General features: G+C 38.9%; 1 protein-coding gene across 3 annotated transcripts in view; it reads left to right on the top strand.

Moving 5' to 3' along the window:
* DPH6 (diphthamine biosynthesis 6) overlaps positions 1 to 12,722 on the top strand; it is a gene marked incomplete at both ends in the record, with an annotated part of 200,086 nt that extends 187,364 nt beyond the window's left edge. For all 3 annotated transcript variants that reach the window (XM_080344847.1, XM_080344846.1, XM_080344845.1), the window contains one exon: positions 12,607 to 12,722. In XM_080344847.1, coding sequence (XP_080200973.1) covers positions 12,607 to 12,722 — 116 coding nt within the window. The remainder of the gene's footprint in view (positions 1 to 12,606) is intronic.
* Positions 12,723 to 12,932: the final 210 nt, after the last annotated feature.

The following is a 12,932-nucleotide window of genomic DNA, read 5'->3' as shown; positions in this document are numbered from 1 at the left end:
CTGAGACTTAAGGAGATACCTGTCTTGACATCATTGAAAGCCCTTGCAAAATTAAATGAACCGTAACTCTGCACGTGTTGTTGAAGCCAAAAGAAGTTGCCCAGGGACCTCCAACAACTCAGTGGCAGAGCTGGCAAAGGCATTCCTGCCTCTTGGTTCCTTATGCCAGGTCCTTTCCTCTTCACCACCACTTCATCAATGCGTTGCCTGAAATGTGAAATCGTCATTGTTTTTCCTATATCAACATTAATATAACGTGCAAGGAGAACTGAACATGAAGAGGTGGCTCGTTTGAGGAACGCTGACAAGATATGCTGGACTCAAGTGAGCCAGAAGCACTTTATGACATGTTCAGAACTTGGAGACTGAATTACAGTTTTAGTAATCATCGGCTCCCCTTCTTTGTCACTTCTTTGTTTAATATATTGCATGGCAGAGACTTATGGTACAAGTTTTATAAGCCTGCAATAAAAATATAACAAATGTTGTATTAAATTATTTAAGTTGTAAACCGTTGTAAAAAGCAGAAAAAGTTATATCTACATGGAGCTAGAAAAAAATATTATGATGAAGTATAAAATATATTGTGCTGATTACTACAGAATTTTTGCCCAGTTTAACATATTGTAAATCTTCAGTTGGCCTTAAGAGTGGAAGTGCAAGTAGATTGTTCTAAAGGATTGTGGCAAGAGGCTTAAGAAAAATGAAGTTAAAATTAGATTTATCATTTAAAAACAAATCAGCAAAAATGTGACAGCAAACAAAAAATGTCTAAAAGGTGAGAGAAAAATAACAGCCAAGTGAAGGATCAATTAATTTTAAACTTCCAGATTCCTCCTGAGAGAAAGCTAGAATTCTGTTGGAATAAATAATCAACTTCTATATTTTAAGCAAGTAGATTATTATTTTATTCTTTTGCACTATGCTTCATTAAAACGAAATGTGCCAATAACTTTGAATCTGGCAGTGTTGATGTTTGTAGCATTTCAAAGTGCTAGATTTACCTAGATCAGTTACTAAAATTACAAACTGAAACATTTGCAGGAGGACACAAAATATACTTAGCATGAAGTTCTGAATATACATTATAAGATCCAGTTAGTTTTCTTTTCTCGTACCTTTTTGCTCTGGGTAAGTCAAAAATGCAACATTATTATTATTAATACTAATAATAGTAGACCTTTAGCATCTCCATATTTCACCTTTTTGACTTACCAGATTTTTTAGGGCTTTAATGACTCTGAATGTTCTTGTGGCAGGTTGTCAATGAGTTTCCTTTGCCCTGCAAAGTGATTTGGCAAAAATTCAGCTAGCTGAGCATAATTTATTGCCTTCCTTTCTACCAACATGTGCTTTCTGCAAAAGCAAAGAAGAGGTGATGGCCTGATTCTTCTTAGCAGTGGTGTAATTGAAAATGTAACTTGAAAGAGAAGTCTTTTTAAAAAAAAAAAAAAAAAAAACAAACAAAAAACCCCCCAAAAAACAGCCTACTCATTCAGCTAATGTAGTGTAGAAAATACTAGTAAGACCACTCCGGTGGTTCCAGGAGAGAAGTGTCTCTCTGCAAACAGATGCTGATGGCTTCCTACAGCCTGTCTGTCCTTCTCACAGCTGTCTTCTGCAATGCAGCGGGTATGATATTCCCTGACAAGTTAAGGCCCATGGCATAAAGTATCAGTGTTGACCAAAGAGAGGGGTGTGTGGGCATCTTTGCTTTCTTTTAAAACTGACATCTCTTCTTGAACAATTTATTTCCCTCTAGCAGTTCTACAACATTGTTAAAACCAGATCTCATACCTCAGATCACATCTTTAAAACAGAAGGAGGCACGAGGATAAATCAAAAGGATGTTTTGCTGTGCCTTATAGGTTGGCCTTCTGTTTGTGGGAAAGATAAAGGTCACCCTTCCATCACTTGCACTTCATGTTTCTTACAAGTGGTTAAAGCATCACATCCCTTCTCTTTCTGAGCATTTTCAGTTTCATTAATCCAGTATCTCTTTGACATAACGTAGATTTTGGTGGAGATGTGGCTTAAGGCTCCAGAAGCAGAAATTCCTGTTGAAAGAGCCTAAAGCCTACAGGTAATTTTCAAGTAACCTGTAAACCACCCTAGCAGTTGATGTTAGTGGAAGAACAGCAGAGGCCTCAAGTGGTTTGACAACACGTGCAGCAATGCTTTTCTGGGACAGAGATTTTAGCTTTCAGAGATCCAAACGCGGTATGAGCAAAAGGATGATTCCACTCTTGACCACTGTGTTGTTTGTACATGTGCCCACTGTGGTGTTAATGAGAGGAAGAAGAGGTGGGTCATAATTTGAGGTCAGTTGTTGGCTTTTCCATAAATTACGTTAGCCAATCATGTAATTTTGGTAGTTTTCTGACTTAGTTTCTTACCTGTGCTACTTTCCTTTTTCAGCTCACTATTTTTTTGTGTTGATGGTAAACTCTTTGTGGTAGATCTTTTCTGTTATTTAGTGTTTATTCAGTGCCTGATAAAATGGCACATAAGTCTTGCTGAAAGCTTTTATAAATTCTGCTGTTAATAAATTCAAGTTAGAAAAAAAATTACTTGCAGCTCACATCACTATGTAGCCAAGTTTCAGACGTTTTTTCTTTCACTTTGCTGTTGGTTGACACAGTTGAATGACTCTCCCAGTCTCCTGTTCCCAAACCTATAACAAAGTATGAGCTCACATCATTACACAGGAAGCAATTAGCACCAAGATTTATTTGTCATCCTTGGAGGCCATGAAGAGGAACAAAAGATTACCATCTCGCTCCTTTTCTTCCTTGATTGTAGGGAATAAGAAGGTACTGATACCTTTGGTCTCTGCAATACAGGATAAAAATCCAATTAATGTAAATCTGCCAGATCAAGGAGAGGTAGTTGTGTGGCTACTGAGAGCCCAAAGACTAATCAAGAGCCTCCAGCAGCACAATTTGCCCATTAGAACAGAAGCTGGGGTTTCTTCCATCTCTAAATACAGGTCTACCCTAATTTTTAGCTTGTTCCAGCTAATTTTGCAGAAGTTGTCAGATGTCAGGCTGGCAACCAGTCACTAGATGCGTTCCACAGAGATCCATCTTAGGGCCAGCACTCTTCAATGTCTTCATAAATGACTTGGACAGAGGACTTGAGGGAATACTAAGTAAGTTTGCTGATGACACAGAATTGGGAGGAGCTGCAGAGAGGCCCTGCAGAGGAATCTGGACAAATTGGAGAACTGGGCAGTCACCAACCACATGAAGTTTAACAAGGGCAAGGGCCGGGTTTTGCACCTGGCACATGGCAACCCTGGCTGTACATACAGACTGGCTGTTGAGATGCTGGAGAGCAGCTCTGCGGAGAAGGATCTGGGGATTCTAGTCAACAGCAAGTTGAACATGAGCCAACAGTGTCCCCTGGCAGCCAAGAGGGCCAATCCTCTCCTGGGTGCATCAAGCACAGCATTGCCAGCCGGGAGAGGGAGGTGATTGTCCTGCTCTGCTCTGCACTGGTGCAGCCTCACCTGGAGCACTGTGTGCAGTTCTGGGCAACATAGAATAAAAAAGATATAAGCTTACCGGAGAGTGTCAAGAAGAGGGCTAGAAAGTTGGTGAAGGTTTGGAGGGCAAGCCATATGAGGAGCGGCTACAGTCACTTGGTTTGTTCAACCTGGAGGAGACTGAGGGGAGACCTCATCATGGTCTATGGCTTCCTCACAAGGTGAGGAGGAGGGGCAGATGCTGATCTCTTCTCTCTGGCAACCAATGACAGAACCCGGGGGAATGGCAAGAAGATGAAGAAGATGTGCCAGGGGAGGTTTAGGTTGGGCATCAGGAAAAGGTTCTTTCCCCAGAGCATGGTGGAGGCTCCCCAAGGAGGTGTCACAGCCCCAAGCCTGACAGTGTTCAAGAAGAGACTGGACAATGCCCTCAGACACATGGTGTGGACTGTGGGGTTGTCATATGCAGGGACAGGAGTTGGACGCAATGCTCCTTGTGGGTACCTTCCAACTCAGGACATTCTATGATTCTATGTGATTTACTGTGCATGCTCCTCAGCAGGTGTAAACTAGCATAGCTACAATTTACAGAAGCTGAGAATCTGGTCTAGAAACTGAAAACAATTATTCCATCAATATTATTTTAAATTATCACAGCTTAACTTGACATAAAGTAAGGATTATATGATCTTCTTGTAGCCTATCTAAAGATGCTTGCCATGAAGTACTTTAGAAACCTTTTATATTATTTGTAGACTAAATTATCCCATCAGCAGATGTATGTTGTGTTTACTGGTTATAAAAACATCTCTTCATGATCAGGCCTTTTGAATGCAGTGTGTCCAATCAGATAGTTCTTCAACCCATGAGTTTTAGCAGACTTGAATAAACCAACAAATGTGGAAGCTGTACCAAAGATATAATTTGGGGATGTCAAAGCACTTAACAAACATCGTTACAACCAAGTCCATGTGTAACCACTGAAGGACATATTTGCTTCAGTATGTCTCATGACAGCTTCTTAAAAAATATACTTAAGTGAATTTAACACTTGTGAAAGGTGCCAGATTGACAGGCCCTGGAGATAAAAGTTCTTGAATTACCAGCAGGCACAGCTGAGCTTCCCACACACATTGCCCCACCAGTGTCCCCAACCCTACCTGGAAGGCACAGCCACCAACTGTCCATCATCTTGCAAATCTGTGCCATCTCATGCTCTTGGACTATGGGCCAAGAGTCAGTAGCTGTAATGTGACCTAAGGGTGAAAAGGCAAGTTTCATAATTACTGCACAGGTGCTGTTGCAGTTGATCATTTTCACACTGAGTTTTCAATTAATCTGAAAATAAAAATCAAGGAAGTGCACATTTATCTGATTTTGCATCCAACAAAAAACCTGCGTGTGAACCTTTAGTGAATCCTGCAGTTTTATCTGTTTGCATAAGCACGTTCAGGTGACTATACGAGCAAAAATTTGCCTGCAAGTACTGTGATGTGCATTCTCAGATGTGTCTTTAAAAAAACTTTGGTCCTTACTGCTTCATATGTTTATAATAATGTCTCCATTCATAACTCATCCCTGTTTGCTGTCATTACAGCCCATCCTCCCCAGAGATTCTGAACACAGATGGCACACAAGTTCAATAAACATCCACCCCTAGAAGAGACTGGGTTGTTACAGGGTTGACAGCACACAGGGAAAACAGGCTCGTGATCTTTGCACTCTGTCATGGTTTTAGAAAAAGCACAAGTTCTTCCCTGAGTGATTGTACTCAGAAGATTCAGCCCTCCATTCTCTTTGAAATTATATTTAGACCTCACTGTGAGTACTGGAAGGGCATGCTTAAGTGTTTCTTTATTTAGTGCACAAGGTTAATGACGTTTCAAACATAAGTCCACATTTATAACCTTGTATAGGCTGATTCTCAACCTGTATGTAGGACATGGCTAAAAACAGAACACTGGAAAACACAAAACAATCAGTTTTCATGCCCTACTATTTTCTAAACCATAGCCAGCAGCTTGAAAGTATTATTATGGAAGCTAAATCTTAATTAATTCTTTCTACTGAGAAACAGACATAAGTAATGTGCAGAGAAGCTCAGAAACATTTGTTTATCTTTAAAAAAGTCACATTTCTTTCTACAACTTGCTGTTGATGTGCATGATAACACACCTAAATTGACTGGTACTGTGTGTACTTTGGAAGGTAACTTCTGTATATCCAGAAAAAGTTAGGGATGGCGTTTGGGATTGAAATTGGAATAGCTATAAATTTCAGTATAAAACCTCATTTGATAATTATGATTGCCTGATTTGCTTACCTTCTCAGCATTTGTCACCCTGTGCAGCCCTAGGAAGAGTCCATACCAGCTTTCAAACTTTAGATTTCAAAACTTGGGAGGAAGTTCAGGAGAGAATATATACTTGGGAGAGGATATTTTAAGATGATAGTATACATGAATTCTCCTTAAATACCTTGCCTCATCTACCCTCAGTTCTCATGTGCAGGTACTCTGCTGGAGAAAAAAAAGAGATGGACCATTTTAGGTCATCTTATCCTTCACAGGTCTGTTATCTTTCGTACGTGGTTTCATGTTTTCTCTAGCTTAGTTCCAAATGTCCAATGTAGCTGGGTTAGGTTTTGGTTTGGGGTGTTTTTTTCTGTCTGCTGGTGTTTGCATTTCATTACACAGTTCCTAATTTATTAGCATGTTATACATTCAGCTTCAATCTGCTCTTTATTACCCACAAGTAGTGCTAAGTCTTTTTTCATCAACCAGCTTTCTAAGATTTTTGAGCTAGTAGCTGGCCTTTTGCTTACAGAAAGGCAAAAGGCTTTTCTTGTCTGCTAATAAGAGGAGAGGAGGGAAATGCCAGGGACCTTCTCTTACAAAGTGACAATATTTGTATACGTCTCCAGAAAAATGCAGAGGAAGGGAAATAGATGTTTACCTGTTTTTCCAAAGATATACAGTATACTTGGGCACCACTGAAAACATTATTTAGAGGCAAAGGCTTCCTAATGTTTACCTACGGTGTTCTGAAGCTCCCTGGATATGTCTCAGTTCATTAGTTTGAAGACTCTTTATAGATGTGAAGTATTATTTTTAATTTTGTTTAGAAATGGTCAGAAATTAGTATTCCATATTAGGGAAGGAAAGAAGAGAGTTTCTTTCATGACTCAGTTAAACAGAAGCTTTAAGAAGAATAGAAAGGGGTTGGTTCATTCCCATCTTCATGTAACTTGAATTACAGGGTTTAGTAAGTGAAATGGATCACAAGCTAAACCCTGCAGAGTCCAGAAAGCTCTAATTAACGCCCACAGTGAGTAACTTTTCTGAAATTGGTCTTTAATCAAACTTTGCTCTGAAAACAAAACAAGGTATCGTGGCAGCTTGATGAAAGAGATGCATTGCCAAGGCTGACAGGCCCACAATCAAACCAGCACTAAAAATAACTGTTTTGTCTGCTAATTTTCTTTCAGATGCTAAAAAATACATTAGCTACAATCTAAAAAAACTTCCACAGTTACTCAGCCAAGTGACTCAGCTCTAGAAACTGAGGTTCCTGCAAATGTTAATGCCCATCCTGATTGTCAGCGGGCCCTCTTTTCTTTCCACACCCTCTCATCAAAGCAGAGGAAGAGCTGAGAGGTTGGTGAGGCTGGGAGGAGAAGAGGCAACTTCTGGATTCCTTCAAAGCAGGTCATTTGAGGCCAGTGGTCCCCCTCCTCTTGCTGCTGGTGGTGCAGAGCATAGGCATCCTCAGGGGCTAAGTACTTTGGATTAAAATAAACCAATCACTCATCTTTCTTGTATCTCACATAAACAGTAAGGTCCATGACTGCTACCTTGCACACTCCCAGCTTCTCCTCACTGATTCTTAGAGCAGGAGTTATGCAGGGAAACACAGCTCATTTTCTTCTTCCTTTGCTCTGCTGTAGAAAGAGTTGCTCGGACTCCTGTGTGTACCCATCCAAGCCTACAGCAACTTTCATTATGTTTTCACTGTAGCCTGTGTAAAATCATTGCTAGAACTGTTTTTTCAGGTTCAGGATAGATTCCAAAGGGACAAGAAGTTCACTGCACAAACAGGACTAGCAGTAAAATATAATAAAACTCTTCATTGCAGATTGTCTCAGTACAAGAAAGACGTGGACCTGTTGGAGAAGGGCCACCAAGATGATCAGAGGGATGGAACACCTTTTCTACAAGAACAGGCTGAGAGAGTTGAGGTTGTTCAGCCTGGAGGAGGATCTGGGGAGACCTCACTGTAGCCTTTCAGTACCTAAAGGGACTTATAAGAAAGACGAGGACAAACTTCTTAGTAGGACCTGTAGCGACAGGACAGGGTTTTACTCTGAAGGAGGGGAGATTGAGACTGGATATAAAGAAGAATTATTTTTCACAATGAGGGCGGTGAAACGCTAGCACAGGTTGCCCAGAGAGGTAGTAGACGCCCCATCCCTGTAGACATTCAAGGCCAGGCTGGACAGGGCTCTGAGCAATCTGATCTAGTTGAAGATGTCCCTGCTCACTGCAGGAGTGGTGGACTATTATAGATAACATTTGAAGGTCCCTTCCAACCCAAACTAGTCAATAATTACAGTCACAGTATCACAGTATGTTTGGGATTGGAAGGAACCTCAAAAGATCATCTAGTCCAATCCCCTTGCTGGGTCTGCTGGATGAAGTGTTACCCTGTTTTGTACATATCTGTGCCTACATCCCACAGTATTTTATGACCAAAACAACAGAGTCCTATCAGTCTGGATCCTAATGAACATATCCTTCACATAAAATGTTGCAGTCATGTGAAATGGTTCTTTGGTTAGGGAAAATCTGAAAGAGGATAGCTGGCTTCGGCTTTAGTGCTTCCAGTCCAGGCTGTATTTTTACCTGTTATGTGATTACTTGAAAAAGACATTTTCACTGTTGGAACTAAACCTAGTTTGGTGTGAGAAGCAAGAAGACTATCAGTATAGATGGGCCCATAAATGCAAGGCAAACTTAAATGAAATCCGACAAATCATTGAGGATACAATTTTATGAAAGAATTGTTCGCAAATCAGACTTGTGCAGATCTGAGTTGCTGTTTTGGCATCTGACCAGGCATGTGTTTGTAGAGACCTGTGTTCCAAATGCAACTGCAACTCCCTCTGTAATTTCTTTTTTGTTTGGTTGATTTTTTAATTTTGAGGTATGTATGGTTTACAAATAGGCTGGGAAAAGTAAATTTGTTGGTTTTTTTTTTAAATTATGCCAGTCAGTTTTTAATTTTTTGAACAAATGTTATTATGTATTTGCCATGCAACAGGAAAGTTCATTCATCAACTGTTGAATTTGGAAGAAGGGAAAGAAATCTAGACACAGCTTAACAAATCTTTACAGTACAGATTAGGTTTTGAAAGTTATGTAGCAAAGAACACAGATTCTTCGACTGTCATAGTTTCAAAGACTGGCTTAGGTAATCACAGGTTTAAAGCAGCTTCACAGTAAGTAGGCAAAGACAGACTGTAACTTGCTCAAAACCAGAAGGACCAAGGGAAATTAGTGTAATAACAGGATAAATAATCAGGAGTGTTTGTCTTCCAAAGCAAGTTCAATTTCCATCCTCCTAATTTTATTGTTGATTTTTCTCTTTTTGTTCATAGGAATGTTTCCCATGTGGAAAACAAACAAACAAAACCAAACAAGACTGACTTCAAATTTTATAATTTTGGAAGAAATTTATAAAAGCATTGAGTAACATATCTTTGGCCAGTTTTCTGTGGAGCTCCTGGGCTCTTAGTATTTTTGAAGATCCAGCTGATATGTTTTCAAAATGGAAATACAATTATTCAGAGGATTTTGCCTCAAATTTTGTTGTGAGCAGAGGATTTTGAAAACACAGTCCCTTAAGAGAGAAAAGACCAATATGACCAACATGAAGTGATATCAAGAATAGTAAAGGAAACCATGAGGTACCATATGAAAAGCCAAGTATTGGACTATGCAAAATGTCCACATTATTGTCATTTAAAATCTTTACAGCTGCAACAAAAATTCAGCACAAAATCATATTTTGCTAAGTGATTCGCCTCTATATTCCAACAGTATGTTTTTGTTTACTGGGCTTATTTTGGACAGAAAGGTATAAAAGAAAATGAAGCAAGGCAATTGTACAGGTTTGTTTTAAAATCTTACATTCTGCTATATAATTTTATATTATCTTAAGTAAAAGTGCATGAAAAATCCTGCACTGATTTCTCTGGCACATAAGCCTCATAAACAGCAGCAAAAGATTTTTCTTTAAAAAAACACATTTTCTTTCCTTGCTATGGTTGTAAACCACAGAGACAGACAGATGGATGTTTAAGAAAGGAAGGGGAGGTCTCCAGTTCCTCATGTTTCACCTTTTCATTGCTCTGCCTGATCATTTAGGGCAGAGGCTTGTTCCAGACAGCTTTAATTAAACTATGCTGCAAAACTGTATATAGATCAATGGAAATGATCCGTAACAAGAGGCTAATCATGTGTTTAGCAGTGTTCAGTCCAGTTCAATCATCTTCTACCATTTCTGTGGCTTTACATTCACGTGGCAAAGCCTCAAATGTGTGTATGTATTTTTTAATCCATCTCATTAGTGACCATATGCTTTGGCTTCAAGGGAGACAAGAACTGTCTCCAATCTGCCAGGGATTTAGGGACATCAATAATTTGTGAATAGTCATGTTGATACTGGTCGAAGGGTTAAGTGTTCTGCGTACCAGGGGCACATCTTTTGGGACTGGAACTCTTAGTCAACTGTAAGGAACCTGATCCCCTATGACGCTTCTTTTCAAAGGACATGCTGTATGTCAGATCTCCACAGCTGAAACAATGGAGCTTTATTAGCTCAGGGATTTAAAAACCTGCTCTAAGCAATGTAACAATACCTTTTGGTTAAAAAGTGAAGGAAGGATGGTAGTAATATGAAAGTGAATTTTTTTTTTAATGTACTGGGCTAAATGCGATCTTCCTCTTTGTTACTATTTTCCTGTTTAATACGAGCTATTAGATTACTCCTCCCCTACAAATATCCAGTGAAGCAAGAGTATGTCAGCAGTAATGGGGATCTGATTTTGGAAACATAAGTGGAGTCTGTGGCCTCACCTCATACTGCCTAAATCCTGCTGAAGCCAATGACAGCACAGATACAAAATTCATCTTCCTAATCATTTGAAATGACCCTTTAGGGGCTCTGAGGACATTGTTTTATCTACTTAGTGTGAAAAGCCCCTTTAAAAACAATAGCTTATTGTGTTAGGTTGTGTCATCTTATATGGAAGGGCTGCTGATGCACATATAAGGTAGAATGTTTTCATATCAAACTATTTGATTTATAAGTATAATAAACATTTAGAGGCATATGTCCCAGATTTTCATCCACATTTCAATTATATGTGTAGGCTTTGCTGCAACAGTTCGCAATAGAAAATGTGGTCGTCTTTGGGAAAGGTGGCTCTTCCTGGCTGTCAGCCAAGTCCACTTGGGCATGTTCAAATGCAAATATTTATGGCTATTTTGACCACTTTAAAAAAAACCCAAAGAATGGAGTTATATTTCCAGATAGGCTCACTTTCAAATTCTTCCTTTGAAAGTAATACCTCAGTCTGTTTTGGTATTTTAATGCTGTTTCACAGCTTTTAAGCCTGTGAAAATAGTTAAAGACTAAAATTATATTTTCACAATTTTAAATGAGGAAAAAAAGGAAATGTAATTTTAATAGGGTGGAGTTGGTGATTTTTGAGGTCATTTGCCTTCCATTTCCACTTAATGCCTTCTGAGCCAGCATAACTATAAAGTTTTCTGACATCAAAGTTTAGAATGAAATTTTTAGCTGATGCTTAATTATCAGGTCACTGCTGAATATCTGCGATCCAAAGACTGAGTCCCGTTTTACAAACAACATGAAGAAGTCCTTTGACCTTTGAGGTGACTGTTGATCTTTTGCTCACCTTTGTCTGGTTTTACCTCTAATATCAATGATGTTAATACCGAAGGAAGTCAGCAGGATTTCAGAAGTCTGGTACTATCTGCAATATTTTGTTGGCAGCATTGCCATGATTACATTAATTTATACTACTGCTGCCAGGTAACAAGGGAGAAGAGCTTTGGCTTCAGTGAATACAATTGCAAAATCCCTCTTCTATCGTGGATGAAGTAACGCTTTGAACTGCCTATTCACAGTTTCACAGGCAGTGATGCCAAAAAATAAAGCTCTGACAGTCTTCAAGTTCTGCCCCCTTTACACCCTCGCTAGCCAAGATTGCTTAGTGTTATAAAGAATTGCCATAATCACAGAAGCTGCAGACAGAAATAACTTATTGCAACCAAACCCCATACAGGCCATACCTTACCATCAGGAAGCTGTCTTTTGGAGGGGCATTTGGAAGGTTTTCAGCAGCCATCTCTGAGGGTTCTGTGTGGCTGGATTTCTCACATGTCCAGTGAGGCTGCAACATGTCCAGTAGCATCTTGATGCTGAGTTTAAATTTTCCATTCTTTTTCTTCCATATTCTCCTAATTAAATCTTCTCCATTATTAATTCTGTTCCTATAATGGACTTCAAATTTACAAACTTCTCCCACACATACCTGTCCATTTAGAGCTCTTGACAGCCACATTAAAATGGCCTACTTTAACTTCTAGTACATTGATGCACCACAGTGGGACTTGCGAGTAGAATTTTGTTTACAGAGTACTACATGCTGATCGTCCAAATATCAAAAATGACAAAGAAGTTAATTTCAACTGGCTTTCAGTTATTTTTACTACTTGCACTTATTTTCAGCTTGCTGTATCTGTAATCAACAGACCACTCACTCAAGGTTAGAAACATGTTTTTTTAACTGATTTGCTGAATTGTGGCCTTAGGCAGTATGTAAGGTTAATCTCAAATTAGCTGATGAGGAGGTAGGAGATGATGATTCTTCCTTCTATATAAAGGGAAAAGTTAAAGTTGAATTTAATTTCCTTTTGTTAATTGTTACTTCACAATAATTTTCAAAAATTTATTCAGAAATCATTTTTAAGAGGTATGAGACAATAGAAAATGAGACAGAGAGGATTCATTAATTGTTTGTTTCTATTTCAGGATTGCAAGAATACCTTGAAAAATATTTGGGCAAGAAGACCCCAGCTCTGATTTTAGTACCTGTGGTGGATTTACCTGGCAAGGAGCTTATTCATATAACATGCTGGCTAAGCTAGCAGTTTAAAAGAGATGAGTTGATATCAAAACACACATTCCATCCAGGAGGAAAAAAAAAAAGGAAAATAATTGATCATAACTGTGTTGGATATTTCATTAAGCAATATTGTTTGATTTAAGCAAAGTCATGTTAATGATGCCTCATGATATGTGACAGAATCAGCTTTGTATGAATAATAAAGATTTCTTTTCAAAATATCATGGGTTTT

This window comes from Nesoenas mayeri (assembly GCF_963082525.1).
Source record: "Nesoenas mayeri genome assembly, chromosome: 5".
Taxonomy (NCBI): Eukaryota; Metazoa; Chordata; class Aves; order Columbiformes; family Columbidae; genus Nesoenas; species Nesoenas mayeri.
The sequence above is the reverse complement of the archived record's forward strand: the minus strand, read 5'-3'. Positions and strand labels throughout refer to the sequence as shown.